General features: G+C 52.4%; 1 protein-coding gene and 1 long non-coding RNA gene across 5 annotated transcripts in view; one reads left to right on the top strand and one right to left on the bottom strand.

The window, feature by feature from the left end:
• Window positions 1-736: 736 nt before the first annotated feature.
• The window catches only part of SPTBN2 (spectrin beta, non-erythrocytic 2), a 61877-nt gene continuing 41336 nt past the window's right edge, over window positions 737-21277 (top strand). Inside the window, exons 1-2 of one of the 4 annotated variants that reach the window (XM_029061700.2) lie at window positions 737-1053; window positions 13250-13428. In XM_029061700.2, the coding sequence (XP_028917533.1) occupies window positions 13272-13428 (157 nt within the window). In that variant the 5' untranslated portion in view covers window positions 737-1053; window positions 13250-13271. Of the gene's footprint in view, window positions 1054-2843; window positions 2890-13249; window positions 13429-18187; window positions 18587-21277 lie in introns of those variants that run through there. The other 3 variants (XM_029061698.2, XM_029061697.2, XM_029061699.2) reach the window with 3 other exon arrangements.
• Window positions 6241-14920, bottom strand: LOC114810337. Its single transcript, XR_003758039.2, has 3 exons — window positions 14836-14920; window positions 8778-8949; window positions 6241-6356 (listed from the first exon to the last, which is right to left on the bottom strand). It is a non-coding gene; the product is annotated as an uncharacterized LOC114810337 (long non-coding RNA).

Genomic DNA, 21277 nt, shown 5'->3' with positions numbered 1-21277 from the left:
TCAGAGGTCATGGGTTCTAATCCCCGCTCCGCCGCTTGTCAGCTGTGTGACTTTGGGCAAGTCTTCTTCACTTCTCTGGGCCTCAGTCCCCTCATCTGGAAAATGGGGATGAAGACTGGGACCCCCACGTGGGATAACCTGATCACCTTGTATGCTCCCCAGCGCTTAGAACAGTGCTTTGCACATAGTAAGCGCTTCACAAATACCACCATTATTATTATTATTATTATTATTAGTCCAGGGCTCTGCGCCCAGTAAGCGCTCAATCGATACGACTGTTTGAATGAATGAATGCTGAAGAAACCCCACAATTAGTATCTGTGCCTCAGTTACCTCATCTGTAAAATGGGGATGAAGACTGTGAGCCTCACGTGGGACAATCTGATTATCCTGTATCTACCCCAGCGCTTAGAACAGTGCTCGGCACATAGTAAGCGCTTAACAAATACCAAGATTATTATTATTATCATTAGTATTATCCCAGTGCGGGGTCGGCGAGGAGTGGAGGGACAGAGAGGAGCCTCGGAGATGCTCAGGGGAGGGCCTTCCTCTGGGGGGGGGGTGGGATGGGGAGGTCGACCCCCGGGGAGGAGCCCGGGGTTGCCATGGCAGCGGGGTGGGGGGCCACTCGCCCCCGCGGGGCAGGAGGCTCCAGATGGTCCCGAGGCTCCCGCGGGAGGGGGCGGTGGGGGCGGGAGGGGGGGAGCCAGCCTGCCTATTGTCCTCCTTTCCCAGAGCCGCATTCCTGCTGCTCGCTCCCGCCCGCCGCCACGCGCCTCCTCCTCCTCCTCCTCCTCCTCCTGGTCCTCCCCCTCCTCTGGTCCTCCTCCTGGTCCTCCTCTGGTCCTCCCGCTCCTCCTCCTCCCCCAGGCCCGCTTCGCGCCCCGCTAGCTGCCAGCCCACCGCACGCACCCCTCAGAGCCACCTCCAGCCCCCCGATGCTCCGGCCTTAGGGTCCCTCCGCAACCCCCCACCCCCAGCCATCCCCATCCCCATCACACCCACACGCGAGACCCCCGGACCCGGGCTCCATCGTCGCCGCGGCCTCCAAAGGTGAGAGGGGGCCGGGGGGGCCGGGCGGTCCACCTCTCACCTCTCCGAGCCCCTGCTTTGTGCATCTGCAAGGGGAGGGGGAGGAGGGGAGAGGAGGAGGGGCCCTCTGGGGAGAGGGGGAGGTGAAGGGTGAAGAGGATGAGGAGGGGGAACCCGTCCGGTCCCCTAAGAGCGGGTTGGGGACGGCAGGTCAGGCCGGGAGAATGGGCCGGGTCTGGCGAGGGGGGCGTTGGGGGTCGCGTGAGGACGCGTATGGGGCCGGAGGATGGGAGATTTCTGGTCCTGGAAATGTGGAAGCGGGCGGGGGGGGTCGTGGAAGAGAGTGAGGGTCAGCTCGCCGCCCGCCCGGGGTCGGGTGCGGGCGAGCCTGGGGAAGAACGGAGGGAGACCTTGCGGAAGATGACGATGTACCGGCTCAGGTTGGAGGGTCACTGGGGAGAGTCGGTGTCGGAGGTTTGTGAGCAGCTGTGCCACTCTGGGGTCTGGTTCTAGAGAGGGGGGTGGTCCGGCTGGGCCTGCCTGGGCTTTCCTCAGCTTCCCCAGGTGCACGTCTACTTGTCTTTCGATGTGCCGCCGTGAGTGATTTCTGTGTCTCCGTCGCCGGGCGAGCATATCTACGGGTCGGTCACTGAGTTCATCGCTTATATCTTTCTCTCCATAGATCTGTGACAGAACCCAGGGATTGCGTGTGTGCTCAGGCCCACGGTGTGTGTCTGTAGAGTTGGACAGTGGCAGGGCCTGGGGCGATAGCTGGTCGAGGGGAGGCCCTGAGTATTTAGGGTCCCCCACTTCACTGGGGCCGCTATAGAAATATTAGCTGCGACAGGAGCCTCCACTTTCAAGTACTGGGGCCTTGAATGATCCTTGCCGCTGTAAGCGTGTCTGTGATACGTAGTCCCAGGAATACTGTTAGAATGGGACACGGGGCGTAGATACCCCACCCCTTCACTCCTGCCCCAGGGCCCGTGTCTCCTCTCCTTGTCCCGGAGACTTGACGTTTCCTGCCTCCGGATCGGGGAGAAGCAAAGGATGAGGATAGCAGTAGATGATATCTATTTATACTCCTGAATAGGGACAACAGTTAGTTCAGGATGCCTAGTCATGAGGGAGAGGATGGATTCTTTTTCTTAGGCGATGCGTTTACTTCTCATCTCCTCCTACCCCTTTGGTGAGGGTTTTTCTCCCAGCCCAGTGAAATATTGCTGTGGGAAACCTCCTTAACCCTCCGCTCTTCCCCCACAACCCCCTGTGACGCTGCATAACTTCTCGGAAAAACGGGTTAGTCTATGTCCTAACCTAACCCGTCATTCCCGAGGGTTATTTCGGCAGCCGCCTTCCTCCGTCCCGAAAGCGAATTATATTTCCCGGGCCGGGGGGGGGGGGGGGGGGGGGGGGGGGGGGGTGGCCCGGTCTGGCTTCAGGTCGTCCAGAGACTGGTTTGTCTTGACAGTGGAGTAGACAGCTGAGTTCTAAAAACACCTCTCAAGTTCAGGTGATCTCTAGGGGTGTCGAGAGAGAGAGACATCTCAGAGGAGGGGTATCAGAGAGCTGCTTTAGAGAGAGTGATGTAACCCTGGGGGTGGAAGAAACAGTGTCGGCAATTTTGACTTCTAAGGTGGGTTCTAAAGATAAAATGGGGTCCCAATCCCTTCCTGCAATCCATTCCTTGACTTGGGCTCAACCCACTCCAGTCCCAGGTGGGCCTCTGCTCTGGTTAATGGAAATGGAAAAGGTCTGATATCTTGTTCCTCCTGCTTCTGCTCCGCCTCTTCTACCCCTTCTATCTAAGTGTCTTTGGATGTGACACCGTGAGAGCATTTGTGTCTCCATCCCTGGGTGAGCATATCTGTGCGGTCGTTCTATCTTTCCAGCAGCCCGTTCCTGCCTCGGGTCTACCTCCTTGTTGAATTTGGTTCTCCCGAGTTCATTCTACAGTGCTCTGCACAGAGTAAGAGCTTGATAAATACCACTGATTGGCTGACCGAGGCCATCTTTTCCTTTATCCATTCATTCAATCGTATTTACTGAGTACTTACTGTGTGCTGGGCACCGTCCTAAGTGCTTAGCACTTTCTTTTGTCCACCTAACTAGACTCACTTATCTTTCTGCCTCATTTTCCTCTGCTTCCCATTTCGACTGTCCTTTAACCATTTTTCTTCCCTCCCCTAGCTACCCAGCTGCCTATCTCTCAACATCTACATTTCCATACTGCTACTTAGCATCTCTTTTCTTCCTCCCTCCCCGGCGCTAACTGTTTCTCTCTTTAGAGCTCGAGGTGTTACCCATCCTTTAATTCTTTCTGTCAGCCTCAAAGCCTCTTCATTTCTCTCGCTTCCATCTCACCTGCCACTTCAGAGACTTTATTGGCTTCCATTTCACTAACTCCATCTGCCCCCCGCTTTTAGTGAACCATGGAGATGAGCTTGTCCCAGCTCCAGGCATAGGACGGAGCCTGAGCCAAAGAGCAAGGCCCAGTAGTTTGTTGGGGAGGTTTATAGTATTTATTAGGCACTTACTGTGTGCCGGACACTGTGCTGAGCTCCGGAGTAGATACAAGATAATTGGGTTGGACACAGTCCCTGCCCCGCATATGGGGCTAACAGTCTTAATCCCTGTTTTATAGATGAGGGAACATAGGCACAGAGAAGCAAAGTGACTTGCCCAAGGTCACACAGCGGACCAGTGGCGGAGCGGTGATTGGAACCCAGGTCCTTCTGACTCCCAGGCCTGGGCTCAATCCACTAAGCCACGCTGCTTCCCAGTAGTTATCCCTACAGTGGGGAGGAAGCTGGGCTCGTGCATCTCTGCCTCCGCCCTCGGGGCTTCTCAACCAATTCCAACAGCCCCTTACCTTTGCGGGGGAGATGGATCCCAGCTCTGAAGTTGGCATTCCCAGTGGGGTCTTCTTCCTCAGCAGACCCCCTGAGTTCTGTTCCTACACGAGGGAAAAAAAACAGAAAAGATCTGGTGGGGAAAGGGCAGGTCGAAGCCTCCGTTCTGAGAAGGGAGAAGGATGAGAAGGAGAGGACAGGGACTTGGAAGCCTGATGGTTAGGTTCTAGAATGGAGGAGAGCTGTGATTTCTGGTGCCTAGTGGCAGTTGGAGGGGGGGCCAAGAGCCTGGGACTGGGTCTCGGCTGTGCGGGGTCTGCATCGAGGCAGGGATGCCGGGCGCTGGACCGGACAGGGACCACCGCTCCGGCAGCTGCCAGGAGCCAGAATTATTCCGGCACTAAGTGTTTAAGCTACTTGGGTCCGGCCTCGAGGTCGCCAGCTAAGAATAAAGGTGCCCGTTAGGTCGTAATCCTGGATTAGCTGTTCTGCCCGGGGCAGGGCCTACTCGGCAACGCTCTCATGTGAATCTCAAGGGTCCCCGAAAAAACGAAGGAATGGGAACCCCCTCCAAGGACCCCAGCTAATCCCGGCTCCGCCACTTGTCTGCTGGGTGACCTTGGGCAATTCACTTCACTTCTCGATTACCTCGCCTGTAAAAATGGAGATTATGACCGTGATCCCCATGTGGGACGGGGACTGTGTCCAACCTAATTAGCTTGCATCTACTTTGGCGCTTAGTACAGGGCCTGGCACGTAGTAAGTGCTTAACAAATACCACAATTATTATCAAATAAACAAGGGGGAGCCAGTGGGGTTATCGGTGGATTACAAGAAGTTGAGGTTACATGTGATCTTAAACCAAGACTAGAGACTCAGGGACGAGGGGCAGAGGAAGGTCAACCTAGAAACAGGAGGAAAATGGAGATCTGGGAACTAAGGAACACAGAAAATTCAGGGGCGTAGATAGGAAATAGGGCAGGAATTTAGATGCTTGGGAAGGAGAAGGGCACCCAAAGTCATGGAGAGCCCCGGGCAGACACATAGATGGCGATAATTTCAGGCATATAAACGAGACTTCCCAAATCTCACTCGGGAGAGGATCTTTGAGTGATTCCCACCCTCTCATCCAAAATCCCTTACACTTTCAGGAGGAATGTGGGGAACCCAAATTTGCCTCCAGCTAAACAGCCCCTAGTTTCATAGAGTGAAGTACCACTGGGTTACATAGGAATGTAGAATATACCTCCTCTATACTGTCAACTCCCTTCTAGACAGTAAGCTCTGTCAACTCGTGGTGGGCAGGGATCTGTTATATTGTACTCTCCCAAGTGCTCTGCGCAGAGTGAGCGCTCAATAAATACCACTGATTGATTGATTGGAAATAGAGTGGAGATTTCTCACCACTTCAGAGAAGCCAGAGTGGGTGTCTCAAAACCTCTCTCCCCCAAGTTGTCCCCTTCGGCTTCTGCATCGTTGGGGAGCCTGCTGGGGCTCCAAACTGTGGAGACGGGAGATAAGAACGTTCTGCAGCTTTGCCTGTCACCTCTGGAAAGTCAGGGAAAAGGAGCAGTGGGAGTGATGAGGCCAGCACCCTTCTCCCCAATTACAAACAGGCTTTGGGAAAGGCCCACCCATGCTTTTTGTCAGCCGCTGAAGTATCCTGTGAGGGGAAAGGTCCTGTTTGCCCATATCTTTGTTTTGATCCTAAGTAGGGCACATGAGGGCCAAATCAGGACATGCCAGCAGACGGAACTGAAGAGACTTCAGGAACTAAGGAACGTAGAAATTGAGGTTCAGAAAAACCAAGTCGACTTACCCAAGGTCGGAGCGCAGACAAGCGGCAGAGTGAGGACTGGAACCCAGGTCTTCTGACACCGAATTCTGTGCTCTTTCCCCTAGGCAGTACTACTTATTGTCCCAGGGCCGAAGGGTTTTATGGCTAGTTAGGTCTTCCAAAGTTGAGGAACCTTAGCGGAACTGTTTCAGAGCTACAGTAAAATAGTCTTGGGGATTCCCCTTGCAGTCTTCAAGGAGACAGTATTATTATTATTGTTGTTATTATTATTATATTTACAAAGTGCTTTCTTTGTGTCAAGCACTTTTCTAAGTGACGGGGTCTTGTCTTGTCTTACGCTGTCGAGTCATCTCTGACCCCTAGAGACTCCATCTCTCCCAGAACGCCCCACCTCCAACTTCAATCTTTCTGGAAGTGTGTCCATAGAGTCTTCTTGGTAAAAAATACCATCGCACCCTTCCAGGCAGTAAACTTGAGGCCCCCACCCTCTACTCTCCCCCATGCCGCTGCTGCCCAGAACAGGTGAATTTTGACGTAGCAGATGGCCTGCCACTCGCTAGCCACTACCCATGCTCGGAATGGAACAAACAGGCCTCCGCTTGACTCTCCCTTCCGTAGCCGAGACTGGGAGAGCACTGGCGATTCTCCAGGTGCCTTCCTGAGAGGGTTAAGCGCTGGGGTAGATAAAAGTTAATCATGTTGACACAGTTCTTGCCCCTCACGGAGCTAACAGTCTAAGTACTTTGGGGGATTCCGCTGCCTACCAATTTATTGGCTATCATCACCCGTTATCCACAAGGTCTCAACACTCCCCTACTTTGGTTTCTGCGATTAGGTCAAGATTGATTGAGGTGCTTCAGGAGGTTGGGGGCTCTGAGACTAGGTGGTGAGGCCCAGTTGAGAGTCTCCTCCTCCCTGTCCTGGCTTCAGGGACTAGAGAGCATCTTAAAGTCTTGAATAGGCTTGGGTCAACCAAGGAGTCTTGAGGAGTTCCCAACCCCCTGGGTTAGATCTGGCTAGGCTAACGACTCGCTGGCAATTCCCTCCTATGAGAGCCTGCTTCAGGCCAGGGGGTTCGTGGCATGGATTGTCCCCATGCATGAGCCATACTTTCAGAGAAGCAGTGTAGCCCAATGGATAGAGAAGTGGCCTGAGTTCTAATCCTGGCTCCTCCACGTCTGCTCTTTGACCTTGGACAAGTCACTTCACTTCTCTGGGCCTCAGTTACCTCATCTGTAAAATGGGAATTAAGACTGTGAGCCCCACGTGGGACAGGGATTGTGTCCTCCCTGATTAACTAGTCTCTACCCGGTCGCTTAGAGCTGTGCTTGACACACAGCAAGGGCTTAACAAATACCATCATTATTATTATTATTATTATTATTATTTCAGACTTGTGGGCTTGCTTCAAAATGTTCTTGGGATAATAGGTCCAGCAGCCCACTGGAACAACTGTGGATTTGCAAACGAAGCACCCGCCCCAACAAGTATGATCCAGGATCTCCCCAGTAGATTTGGATGCCGTGAAACACAGCTCAGGCTGGGGAATGGCTTTAGCGGGGGAGGTTACAATAATGTCAAATTGTCATCATGCCAGAGCGGGGGTACAATGATCACCGGGTCACCTTGGTGACATACCGGACACTTATTGACGGGTCTAGTAATACTCGGAATTATGGTCACGGGCTCGCTGTTGTCAGTGATTATTATCAATTCTTGATTGATCGATCAATCAGTAGTCTTTACTGAGGGCTGCCTCTGTACAGAATAATGCCCTGGAGAAAATGCAATACAGTTTAGTAGTCACGATCCCCTTCCTCCAGAATCTTATGATCTATCGGGAGAGACGGACACTAGAATCGATTTCAGATGGGGGGGCAAGCAATGGAGTTTAAAGATATGTACGTCAGTGCTGTGGGGAGAGGGGCTGGGGTGAATGCCAAATTGCTAGGCCAGTAAGGACTCAGGCTGACAAGTAAGGAGGAAAAAAGATTAGCCTGGGAAGGCTTCCTGAAAGAGATGTGATTTTAGTAATAATAATTATTATTATGGTACTTATTAAGCAGAGAAGTAGTGTGGCTTAGTGGGAAGAGCATGGGCTTGAGAGTCCGAATGGCAGAGTCAGATTAGAACCCAGGTCCTCTGATTCCCAGGCCCTCTCTCATTCAATTATGCCATGCTACTTCCCCGTGCAGTTGGAGGGAGGGTGTGAGGACTTGTGAGGGATGAGAGCAAGACCCAGTGAGTGGGGTGGTACTCTCACTGATGCTAATCCCGGCTCTGCCACTTGTCTGCTGTGTGACCTTGGGCAAGCCACTTCACTTCTCTGTGCCTCAGCGACCTTATCTGTAAAATGGTGATTAAGATTGTGAGCCCCATGCGGGACAACCTAATTACCTTGTTTCTACCCCAGCACTTAGAACAGTGCTTGGCACATAGTAAGCGCTTAACAAATGCCATAATTATTATTACTTACTATTTGCCAGGAACTGTTCTGTTAGGATAGATACAAGTTAAGCAGGTTGGACACAGTCCCCGTCCCACCTGGGGCTCATGTTCTGATCCCCATTTTTTACAGATGAAGTAACTGAGACACAGAAGTGAAGTGACTTGCCCAAGGTCACACAGCAGACATGTGGCAGAGCTGGGATTAGAACTCAGGTCCTCCTGACGCCCAGGCCTGTGCTCTATCCACTAAGCCATGCTGGGATCTGGAGATGGGGGGAATAGTCAGGTATGAAGAGGTGGGGAGAGTTCCAGACAGGAAGGAAGAATTGGGTATTCATTACATGCTCACTGCCTGCCAAGCTCTGTACTAAATGCCAGGAAAGATACAAGTCCCTCTCCCACACTGGCCTCCCAGTCTAAGAAGGTGGGAGAATAGATATTGAATCCTCATTTATAGTTGAATAATAATAATAATTATAACATGGGAATTTGTTAAGCACTTACTATGTGCCAAGCACTGTACTAAGCTTTGCGATGAATACAAGCAAATCAGATCGGACAGAGCTCCTGTCCCACTTGGGGCTCACAGTCTCAATCCCCATTTTATAGATGAGGTAACTGAGGTAGAGAGAAGTGAAGGGACTCACCCAGGGTCACACGGCAGGCAAGTGGCCGAGTCGGACTAGAACCCAGGTCCTCTGACTCCCAGGCCCTCTCTCATTCGATTACGCCATGCCAATACCCCATGCAGGCAGGAGGGAGGGTGCGAGGACGTGAAAGGGATGACAGCAAAACTCATTCTGTGTTCAGATCTTTCACCTGGAGAAAGGGAGAGGCGGCCATTACTTTCCTCCATTCAAGGCTAGGGAAAATGAGAGCTAGAATAGGGAAGGGTCAGGGCTATTCATTCATTCATTCAATAGTATTTATTGAGCACTTACTATGTGCAGAGCACTGTACTAAGTGCTTGGGATGAACAAGTCGGCAGCAGATACAGTCCCTGCCGTTTGACGGGCTTACGGTCTAATCGGGCTCGGGCTAGGGCTAGGATTGCCCAGTTGGCCTGTGACAGTTCTCCAGTGCTTAGAACAGTGCTTGGCACATAGTAAGCACTTAACAAATATTAACATCATCATCATCATCATCATTACACAGAACTCGAGAAGCAGCGTGGCCTAGTAGATAGAGCGTGGACCCAGGAGTCGGAAGGACCTGGGTTCTAACCCCGGCTGTGCCACTGGGCTGCTGCGTGACCTTGGGCAAGTCACTTAACTTCTCTGGGCCTCAGTCACCTTATTTGTAAAATGGGGACTAAGACTGTGAGCCCCATGTAGAACAGGGACTGTGTCCGACCTGATCAGCTTGTCTCTACCCCAGCGCTTAGAATAGTGCTTGAAACATGGTAAGTGCTTAACAAATACCATGATCATTATTATTACTTGTCTGCTGTGTGACCTTGGGCAAGTCACTTCACTTCTCTGGACCTCAGTTACCTAGTCTGTAAAATGGAGGTTGAGACTATGAGCCTCTTGTGGGACAGGGACCGTGTCCAACCTCATTAGCTTGTATCTTCTCCAGCATTTAGAACAGTGTGGGGCACATAATGAGTACTTAGCAAGTACCATTCATTCATTCATTCAATAGTATTTATTTAGCCCTTACTATGTGCAGAGCACTGTACTAAGTGCTTGGAATGGACAATTCGGCACTCCCTGCCCAATCCCTGCCCAATGATGGGCTCACAGTCTGATCGGGGGAGACAGACGGACAAAAACAAGACAACATCATCAAGATAAATAGAATCAAGGGGATGAACACCTCATTAACAAAATAAATAGGGTAGTAAAAATATATCCAAATGAGCGTAGTGCTTAGGGGAGGGGAAGGGAGAAGGGGAGGAGCAGAGGGAAAGGGGACTTAGCAGAGGGGAGGTGACAAAAAACCTAAAATATGCCTCTGTACATACATACACACACCCAGCTTTTCAACAGCTCCCCATACCTCTTTCCCCTCCTAGAATTTAGGAATCCTGCCTTTGTAAGCCCAGAAGGCCTGATTGTGGGTGAAAAAACTTGCCCCCGGTCTTTGAGAAACAAACGGCCAACAGACACCCCCAACCCCTTTTCCCCGCCCGGCCGCTGATGAATGGAAACTTATCCTCGACTTCCAAAGGGCGGAACTCCCGCTCCCAACAGCTCTTCTGAAGCCCACATGTTTGACTTGGATGGAGCGTTATTTGCTCGACTAAAGTCCTGAGTGGTGTTGGCTGCGGCAAACCGAGGGCTATTCAACTTTCCGCCAGCGAGGCCTGGGCTCGGATCTCCCAGGGGGAGCCCTGCGGAGGACTCTGTCTAGGTGGAGAAGAAGTTGGAGAATCATTCATGCCGTGCGGTGGATTAAGTGGCAGGGAGGCTCGTAGTGCTTAACAACGTGGCCTACTGGTTAGAGCGTGGGCCTGGGAGTCAGAAGGATAATAATAATAATTATGGTATTTGTTAAGCGCTTACTATGTGCAAAGCACTGTTCTAAGCCCTGGGGTTCATACAAGGTAATCAGCTTGTCCCACGTGAGGCTCACAGTTAATCCCCATTTTCCAGAAGAGGGGACTGAGACCCAGAGAAGTGAAGTGACTTGCCCACGGTCACACAGCTGACAAGTGGCAGAGCCGGGATTGGAACCCATGACCTCTGACTCCCAAGCCCGGGCTCTTTCCACTGAGCCGTGCTGAATTATTAATGATCTGGGCTCTATTCCTGGATCCACCACTTGCCTGCTGTTTGACCTCGGGTAAGTCACTTAACTTCCCTGTGCCTCAGTTACCTCATCGGTAATATGGGAATGAGGATTGTGAGCCCCATGTGGGACATGGACGAGGTCCAATGTGACTATTTTGTATCTACCCCAGCACTCAGAACAGCGCCTGGCACACAGTAAGCCCTTAACCAACGTCATTAATAAATACCACAGTTATTATGACCCTTATTATTATCGTCGTTGAGGGCCACTTACTTTCCAATGCCTCGGGACTCAAAGTTTCAATGTTCTGCAGAGTTTCCTCAGCACTAGTAGTCCTCTTCAGCAGCGACCACTGAATCGCCACTTCCCTGTTTGACTGCGCTGCATTCCTTTAGCAGTTAGACCATAACACCGCATCGCCGTTCTATTTTCTTTCAATGGTATTTGTTAAGCGCTTGCTTTGTGCCAAGCACTGTACTAAGCACCAGGATAGACACAAGCTGATCAGGTTGGACACGGTCCATGCCCCACGCGGGGCTCACAGTATAATCCCCATTTTTAGAGATGAGGTAACTGAGGCCCAGAGGAGTGGAGCGACTTGCCAAAGCCACAGAGCAGACAAGTGGCGGAGCGGGATCGGAACCCAGGTCCTCTGACTGCCAGGCCCGGGTTCTTTTCCACTAAGCTAGCTGCCTCTCCGTTTGACGACGTATCTTTCCCATTCTTCCACTATCTTGGGGTTCCAGAGTATTACTATGCCAGTAAATTACTGCCCCCCGTACCACTTGCTCCAGAACACCCTGACTGTTCCACCCCCGTCTCATTTCCTCCGTTGTTTCACTTTCCCGTTGCATCCTTGAAGTGCTCGTTCTTCCCTTTCCCTGTCCTTCTGTTTCACTAAACGCTGATTCCGCTTGGCTCTGTGCCTCTGATTCACCGTTCTGTCCACTGTGCTGCCATATCACCACATGCAGGCCAAAAATTGAGCAGAACAGGAAGAGACGGGAGGAGGAAAAGGAACAAAGAGAGGAGGGGGTCAGGAGGAGGGGACAGGGAGACAAGCATCGAGGAGCCCGGGTAGGCCCAACCCCTTCTGAGCGGCGTGGCATACTGGAAAGACTCCGGGCCTGAGAGTCGGAGGAACAGGGTTCTAATCCCAGCTCTGCCACTTACCCGTCATGTGACCTTGGGCAAGTCACTTTGCTTCCCTGTGCCTCAGTTACTATATCCATAAAATGGGGATTAAGACTAGGTCCAGCCTGATTAGGTTGTATCTACCCCAGCGCTTAGGACAACTCCCGTCACATAACAGCCACCCTGTGAAAAAAGAAAGAGCCCGGGCAAGGGAGTCAGGGGAGCTGTGTGACATTGGGCAAGTCACGCCACTTCTCTGTGCTTCAGGTCCCTCGTCCGCAAAATGGGGCGTCAATATCTCTTCTCCCTCCCTATTTAAACTATGAGCCCCGTGTGGGCCCTGATGATCTTGTATCTAGAGAAGCAGCGTGGCTCGGTGGAAAGAGCCCGGGCTTGGGAGTCAGAAGTCGTGGGTTCTGATCCCGGCTCCGCCACCTCTCTGCTGTGTGACCTTGGGCAAGTCACTTCACTTCTCTGGGCCTCAATTCCCTCATCTGTAAAATGGGGATTAAGACTGTGAACCCCAGGTGGGACAGCCTGATGACCTTGTATCTACTCCAGCACTTAGAGCAGTGCTTGGCACAAAATAAGCACTTAACAAATTCCACATTATTGTTATTATTACCCCAGTACTGAATATAATTAAAGCACTTTACTTGAAAGCAATCAGTCCCCTTGCCCCCTCCTACCTCACCTCGCTACTCTCCTACTATAACCCAGCCCACACACTTCTTTCCTCTAATTCCAACCTTCTCACTGTCCCTCCATCTCATCTGTCTCTCCACCGACCCCTCGCCCACGTCCTGCCTCTGGCCTGGAACACCCTCCCCCCTCCAACAGACCATTACTCTCCCCCACTTCAAAGTCTTATCCAAGGCCGATCTCCAAGAGACCTTCCCTGACTAAGCCTCCCTTTCCTCTTCTCCCCCTCCCTTTGTTCATCTCCCGTCCCAGCCCCATAGCACTTATGTCCCTGTCATTTATTTATTTCTCTTAACGTCCATCTCCCCCTCTAGCCTGTCAGCTCGTGGTGGGCGGGGAATGTGTCTGTTTATTGTTGTGCCATACTCGCGCAAGCACTTAATACAGTGCTCTGCACACAGTAAGCACTCAGTAAATGTGATTGAATGAATACAGTGCTTGGCATCTAGTAAGCACTTAACAAATACTTCAATTATTATGATCATTACCATTATTAGTCTAATTCAGATGCTAATGAGCCCTCTTTCCTCCCCCCACCATTTTGCAGGCTTGGGAGTCACTCCACCACTATGAGCAGCACCCTTTCGCCCACAGACTTTGACAGTCTGGAGATCCAGGGTCAATACAGCGACGTCAACAACCGCTGGGAACTTCCCGACGCTGACTGGGACAATGAGAACAGCTCGGCCCGGCTCTTTGAGCGCTCCCGGATCAAGGCATTGGCAGGTGGGCCCCTCGAAACAGAGGATGGGAGGGGGACACTGGTCGTGGGGACTCCTCTAGGGTCTCGGGACAAAACAAACCATCCCTAAAGAGCCGATTCACTTAAATGGGAACCAGAGTCCTCCTCGATCCGCCAGTCCACTTGGGAAGTCAAACCACTTCCCTGGACCTCTTCCCTTGTGCCCTCAGAGCCATGTTGATTTAGGATTTAGAGAAGCAGTATGGCGTTGTGGATAGAGCACGGGCCTGGGAGTCAGAAGGTCGTGGGTTCAAATCCTAACTCAGCCACTGTGACCTAGGGCAAGTAACTTTACTTCTCCGGGCCTCAGTTACCTCACCTGTAAAATGGGGATTGAGACTGAGAGCCCCATATGGGAGAGGGACTGTGTCCAACCGGATTTACTTGTGTCCACCCCAGTGCTTAGTACAGTGCCTAGCACCTAGAAAGTGCTAACAAGCATGACAGTTATTATTATTATTGTTCCTAGGAGAATCAAGGGTACTCTCTACTTCTGATACACTTGAGCACAGCAGTTCAGTTCTCCCCATCTTCTATCATCCAGCGCCTAGAACAGTGCTTTGCACATAGTAAGCGCTTAACAAATGCCATCACTATTATCATTATTATTATATAAAAATAAAAGCGGTCCTTGTTAAATGCTCACAACTTGCCAAGCACCGTACTAAGCACTGGGATCATCCCCCTCTTCTAGACTGTAAACTCGTGTGGGCAGGGAATGTGTCTGTTTATTGTACTCTCCTAAGCGCTTAGTAGAGTGTTCTGCACACTGTAAGCATTCAGTAAATACAGTTGAATGAATGATTACAAGTTCATCAGGTCAGACGCAGCCCCTCGGCTATATAGTGCTCACGGTCTAAGTAGGAGGGAAAACAGGTATAGAATCCCCATTCTGTAGATGAAGAAACCGAGACCCCGAGAAGTGAAGTGACTCATCAATCAGTCGATCGTATTTACTGAGTGCTTACTGGGTGCAGAGCCCCGTACTAAGCGCTCGGGAGAATCCGATGCGACAATAACGGACACATTCCCTGACCGCAGCGAGCTCGAGGAAGTTTACAGCCTAGACTTGCCCCCGGCAAGCGGCGGAGGCGGGATTAGAACCCAGACCCTCTGATCCAATAAATCCAATTGAGTGAATGAAGGAACGAATGAATTCCCAGGCCTGGGCTCCTTTCACTGGGCCACCTGGGTTCCCTCAGACAGTTTCCATTTAATCCTTCGTTTATTTCTTTTGACCAGTTTCCCCTGTGTTCCCTTTCACCCTCCTGCTTATTCCCTCCGTCAAAGTCCACCCTGCCTCTCCCTCTCACCTGTTGGCTCTACCTCTTCCATTACCCTTCTCTCCCCCTCCCCACCTGTTCCCTTCACCTGCCGGCTGCTACTCCCACCTGGTCCGTCTGCCCGTTCCCTGGAGCGTGTTCTCTCTCTGCCCGCCGCCGGCTCCTTCTACCCATTCTTCGTGGCCCGTTCCCGCCCCGGCCTGGGCACCCGTTCTCCCCCACCGCTCTCCCACTGCACCCCCTACCCCCTTCCTCTTCCTCTTCTCCCTCCTCCTCCTCCTTGGGCCACCACTCTCCCCTCAGGCTGCCCCGAGCACCGACAAACCCGTCGGACGGGCCTTGCCACGTTCCTGACCGCAGTCGTCATGGCGACCGGAGGGCAGCTGCCACCTGATACCACCGGCCATTGGGGGTGGACTGAGTCACCCACGCACCTCAAGGGCCACCCACCCTGTCTGGTTTCCCCACGCCCCCCACCCCACTCCTCTGCACGAGCCTGCCCCCCGAAAAGACTCCACCCCGTGCCAGTCCGCCAGAGACTCCCCGGACAGTCATTCATTCATTCAGTCGTATTTACCGGGCGCTTACTGTGGGCAGACACTGTACTAAGCACTTGGGAGAGTTTGATGCAACAATGAGACACAGTCCCTGTCCACAACGAGCTTACAGTCTAGAAGGGGAGGCAGATATCAGTACGGATAAATAAATGGCAGATATGGACATAAGTGCTGTGGGGCTGTGGTGGGGGAAGAGTCTAATAATAATATTATTATTATTACGGTATAATAATAATGCCGGCTCCTTCTTCCTGGCCCGTTTCTGCCCCGGCTTGGGCACCCGTTCTCCCCCACCGCTCTCCCACCGTACCCCCCACCCCCTCCTCTTCTTCTTCTCCCTCCTCCTCTTGCTCGGGCCACCACTTTCCCCGCAGGCTCCTCCGAGCCCAAAGAAATCCGTCGTAATAATAATTACGGTATTTGTTAAGTGCTTACTATGTGCCAAGCACTGTTCTAAGGGAGCAAGCCAGGGCGACGTAGAAGGGAATGGAAGATGAGGAAAGGGGGGCTTAGTCTGGGAAGGCCTCTTGGAGGAGGTGGGCCTTCAATAAGGCTTTGAACGGGGGGAGAGTCATCGTCTGTCAGATTTGAAGAGGGAGGTGTTTTGTTTTGCTTTGTTGTCTGTCTCCCCCATTTAGACAGTGAGCCCGCTGGTGGGCAGGGATTGTCTCTCTCTGTTGCCGAATTGTACATTCCAAGCGCTTAGTACAGCACTCTGCACATAGTAAGCGCTCAATAAATATGATTGAATGAATGAATGAGTGAATGAGAGTAAAGAGGCCAGAAATGGGTGAAGTGTCCTTGGAGAGCAGCCAGTCAGTCGATCGTATTTATTGAGCACTGTACTAAGTGCTTGGGAGAGTACGATACAACAATATAATAGACACCCTCCCTGCCCAGAACAAGCTTATGGTCTAGAGGGATTGAATTTGGGGGAGGCCCCACCCCATTCTTCTAGCTCTCCTAGAGATTTCTAGCTTCTAGCTTCCAGCCCGGCCGTGGGAATCAGAAGGCCCGGCTCTGCCCCTTGTCTTACTTCACTTCTCTGTGCCTCAGTTATCTCATCTGTAAACTGGAGATTTGAGAGTGTGAGCCCCACGTGGGACGGGGACTGTTTCCAACCCGATTTGCTTGTATCCATCCCAGGGTTTAGTACAGTGCCTGGCACACAGTAGGCACTTAACAAATACCGTAATTATTATTATTCCAGGATCCCGTACCCCAGAATGTTCAGACCGTGGGGAAAGGGCTCTCGCACTCACAATCGAGGAGGCTGGGAATGTGGCAGAGGCTAGAACTGAAGGGAGAGAGAGGGAAGAATCTTGTAGTCCCAGTCTCCCCAGTAGCCAGGTGGGTGGGGTGCGGTGCTTGAGAGCCCCAGGCAGGGGCTGGGCTGAGAGAGGAGTGGGTAGAGTCACAGGAGGAGGTGGGAGGGGCAGGGCTGGGCCAGGGAGGGTGGAGAACAACCTGCATCCCCATTAACATCCTTCCCCCCGACCCCAACCCTGCATCCCGAAAGGCAGGAATCCGACCTGCGTCTCCCTTCTAAACTGCCAGACCTCAAAGAGCCCCCCACCCACCCCCCCCGCCAAATCTGGACAGGTGTCAGGGAACAGGGTGGATGGGAAACCATAATAATAATAATAATGATATTTGTTAATCATTTACTATGTGCCAAGTACTGTTCTAAGCCCTGTTGCAAGGTAATCAGGTTGTCCCACGTGGAGCTCGCAGTCTTCATCTCCATTTTAATAATAATGTTGGTATTTGTTAAGCGCTTACTATGTGCAGAGCATTGTTCTAAGCGCTGGGGTAGACACAGGGGAATCAGGTTGTCCCACGTAGGGCTCACAGTCTTAATCCCCATTTTACAGATGAGGGAACTGAGGCACAGAGAGGTTAAGTGACTTGCCCACAGTCACATAGCTGACAAGTGGCAGAGCTGGGATTTGAACTCATGAGCCCTGACTCCAAAGCCCGTGCTCTTTCCACTGCGCCACGCTGCTTCTCTAAGGGGTAACTGAGCCACAGATAAGTGAAGTAATAATAATAATTATGGTATTTGTTAAGCGCTTACTATGTGCCAAGCATTGTTCTAAGCTCTGGGGTAGTTGCAGAGTAATGAAGTTGTCCCACGTGGGGCTCACGGTCTTCATCTCCATTTTACAGATGAGGTAACTGAGGCACAGAGAAGTGAAGTAATAATAATCATTAAGGTATTTGTTAAACGATTACTATGTGCCAAGCACCGTACTAAGCGCTGAGGTAGAAACAAGGTAATCGGGTTGTCCCCCGTGGGGCTCACAGTCTTAATCCCCATTTTCACAGGGGAGGTAACTGAGGCCCAGAGAAGTTAAGTGGCTTGCCCAAGGTCACCCAGCAGACAAGCGACAGAGTCGGGATTAGAACCCACGACCTCTGACTCCCCAGCCCGCGCTCTTGCCACTGAACCGCGCTGCTTCTCTGCCATGTGGGGTCAAGAGTCCAATTGACATCACCCTCCAACGTGTAGGGTATCACCCGATGGCCTGGAAAGGCCTCATTCGATCACTCGGTCGTACCGATTGAGCGCTGCTGCGTGCAGGGCGCTGTACTGAGCGCTTGGGAGAGTACAACCGAGCAATAACCCGTCCCCTGCCCGCAACGAGCTTCCACCTCAGAGCCCTCAAACCGTCCAGGCAACTGGCCGCCGAGCTTCAGCTGCCCGAGCCCTCCTGGCCAGCTCGGTCTGGTCGGGGCATCAGAGGCTGGCTCCCCCTAGCCGGGCAACATCTCCGGCAGCTTCCTCCTCCCCCGCGGGGCCTGGCCTGGTCCCAACCGGGCCAGGCTCCTCCTTCCACCCCTCCCCCGCCGCGGTCCAACCAGTTTGTCCGGAGCTGCCTCCGCTTCTGCGTGCCAGGCGCTGCCCCGGCTCAGCCAGGTGCGCCCTCCTGCCCGCAGAGTCCCCTCCCGCCCGGCCAGCTCAGAATCCCTCCGTCCCAGACCTCGGAGGAGCCAGGACACCGGCCGCCCAGCCTGCCCTCGGTCCCCGGACCTGATCTCGTGCCCTCTGCCCCCTGCCCCTGCTTGGGGGAGAATGTTCCCATCGCCCGGAGCTCTGTAAGAGGCAGCGGGCGACATGAACGGGCACGGGGTCACCGGGAATGGGGTGAATGGAAATGGCCTGGACGGGGCGGGGGACCTGCACTGGGAAGGCTCGGAAGGGCCGAGGAGCCCAGGGGGTCCCCTGCTTTCCCCCGCTGCCTTCATCAACTCCGCTCAGTATGCCAGCGTGCTGGAGGGGCGCTTCAAACAGCTTCAAGGTGAGAAGGCCGCGGACAGGCCGGGCTGGACCTTCCCGAGGGCGGCCGGGATGTGGAGAGAGGAGCGAGCGTGTGAAAAGCTGGGGACCGGCTGGGGTACCCGGAGGGAGGTTGTAGACGGTATGTTTAGGGTAGATGGATGCCAGGGGAGACGTAGAAGATCATTCAGACACGAGCTGCGTAGGGAGACTGTGAGGTCGTTGTGGGCAGGGAATGTCACTGTTTAGTGTTGTTTAGTACAGTGCTCTGCACTCCGTAAGCGCTTAATAAATACAGTTGAACGAATGAATGAACACGATGGATGGATCCCGCTTCTGAGAGATGTCTGTCTGAAGAGGGACGGTATATAAACAAACATATGAGATTCGGAAGAGCGTATGTGCGATGCCAGAGTGGCTGTGCCCGAGTTACAGAGAATGGGGGCGTGAGAGTGGAAGGAGAGTGTGACTGGTGAGCGTGAAGGCGAGAGCAAACGGAACATACTTGTGAAGGTCTGGGGGAAGAGTAGGTGACGCTGGAGACTTGTTTTCTCGTGAAGAATCTGTCTGCTCGTTAGATGAGCTCAGAGGGAGAACAGGAGTCAGGCTGTAACAGCAGAGTACGTGGGCTCAAGCCTGAATGCGGGCAATGTACCGATCATTGTGTTTTTCCCCCCGGCTTCTGTGTAGGTGCCTCTGGGAATGCGGGGGTATGTGCGGAGTGCGGGAAGGAGAATTTGAATGTGTCTCGGGGCACTGTGTGTGTATGGAGAGGGGAAAATTGTGAAGTCGGAGTAATGCGGTGCATTGGAAAGGAATCCGGGGAAAAGTATTTGAGTTTGGGGTGAGGAGAATGGGGGTCTGGGGAGAGTCTTTGGGTATAAGTTAGGAGTTATGTGGTGGGGAATCCTGGTTATTTGGTGAACTCTGTGGGTGAGTGTTTCTAAGTGATATGGGGAAACGATGTGTGAATTTGGGGGGGGGGGGGTGATATGCACGCACTGAACTCACCCCTAACCCCTGTCCATAGTGCTTTCAACCTCTGGATTCCCTCACTGCTTCACTTTTTCAAAGAATACCTGCTTTAGATACCAATAAACTTTCCTGCTGCCTCCACTCTGAGGGCTAAGATGAACCTATTCAATTCAATCGTATTTACTGAGCGCTTACTGTGTGCAGAACACTGTACTAAGTGCTTGGGAGAGCACAATATAAAAGTAAACAGACACATTCCCTGCTCACGACGACGGGGAGAGACAGACGTTAATAGAAACAAATAAATGACAGATATGGACGTAAGTGCTGTGGGGCCGGGAGGGAGGATGAATCAAGGGAGCAAGTCAGGGAGAGGGAGAAGAGGAAAGGGGGTTTTAGAAAGGCTCTTGGAGATGGGCTGTCAATAAGGCTTTGAAGGGGGGAAGGTCGTTGTCTGTCGGGCTGGAGGGGGGAGGGCGTTCCAGGTCAGAGGGAGGAGTCCGGGTCAGAGGGAGGACGTGGGTGAGGGGTCGGTGGCGAGATAGGCGAGATGGAGGTACGGTGAGTAGGTTGGCATTAGAGGAGCGAAGTGTGTGGGCTGGGTGGTGGTAGGAGGGCCAGGACAGTGACCAGATGGTAAAACAGTCCTGGGATCAGAATCTTCAGCACGCATCAGGGACCAAGAGGCAGGAGGAGCTGGGCCCTCAGTTGAATTCGCCGACCACCTTCCTCCTCCCTTGGCGAGCTGAGAATCCTCAGAGAGTCCTACCTCAGAGCCGGCAGGGCCCTGGGAATGGGATATCAAGAGGAGGGAGAGGAGAGGTCATTAAGGATGGAAATGTGGGTTCGTCTCCAGGGGGCTAGAAATGGGATAAGCAAGAGTAGCAATTGGCGGGATGTGTAAATGCATCCCCTGGGACTCTGAAAAGCAGGACCTGAGCTGTGGTGAACGGGGCTCGACTCTTCTCAACTCCAGAACCCTGAGAGCAGCAACTCCAGAGGGAAACCGGGAAAGGGACTGGAAACTTAGCAGCCCAGGTGTCCTCAATCAATCAATGAGTGGAATTTATTCAGCACTTACTGTGCGCAGAGCACTGTGCTAAGCTCTTGAGAAAGTACTCCCCGTACCTCGATCTCATCTATCTCACTGCCAACCTCTTACCCACATCTGGCCTGGAACGCCCACCCTCTTCACACCCCTCTAGACTGTAGGCTCGGTGGAGGCAGGGAATGTGCGTTTATTGTTGTATTGTACTCTCCCAAGCGCTTAGTACAGTGCTCTGCACATGGTAAGCAGTGAGTACATACAATTGAATGAATATCTGACAGAGACTCCTCCCCCCTTTGTAGTCTTTTTGAAGACTTCTCCTCCAAGAGGCCTTCCCTGACTAAGCCCTCTTTTCCTTTTCTCCCACCTTTCCATTTCGCCCCGACTTGCTCCCTTTTTTGATCCCCACCTGCCAGCCCCACAGCACTTATGTACAAATCCATAATTTGTTTATTAAATTAATGCCTGGCTCTCCTAGACTGTAAGCTTCCTGTGGGCAGGGAATGTGTCTGTTATATTGCTATATTGTACTCTCCCAAGCGCTTAATATAGTGCTCTGCACCCAGTAAGCGTTTAATAAATATGTTCAATTGATTGAATATGAATTGGTAGACACGCTCAAGTGCTCACATTCTCCCCACCATTTTCTTGCTTTAATCAAGAAGAATGTCCCTTGAATGAGGAATGAAT

This window comes from Ornithorhynchus anatinus, chromosome 3 (assembly GCF_004115215.2).
Source record: "Ornithorhynchus anatinus isolate Pmale09 chromosome 3, mOrnAna1.pri.v4, whole genome shotgun sequence".
Lineage (NCBI taxonomy): Eukaryota > Metazoa > Chordata > Mammalia > Monotremata > Ornithorhynchidae > Ornithorhynchus > Ornithorhynchus anatinus.
The sequence above is the reverse complement of the archived record's forward strand: the minus strand, read 5'-3'. Positions and strand labels throughout refer to the sequence as shown.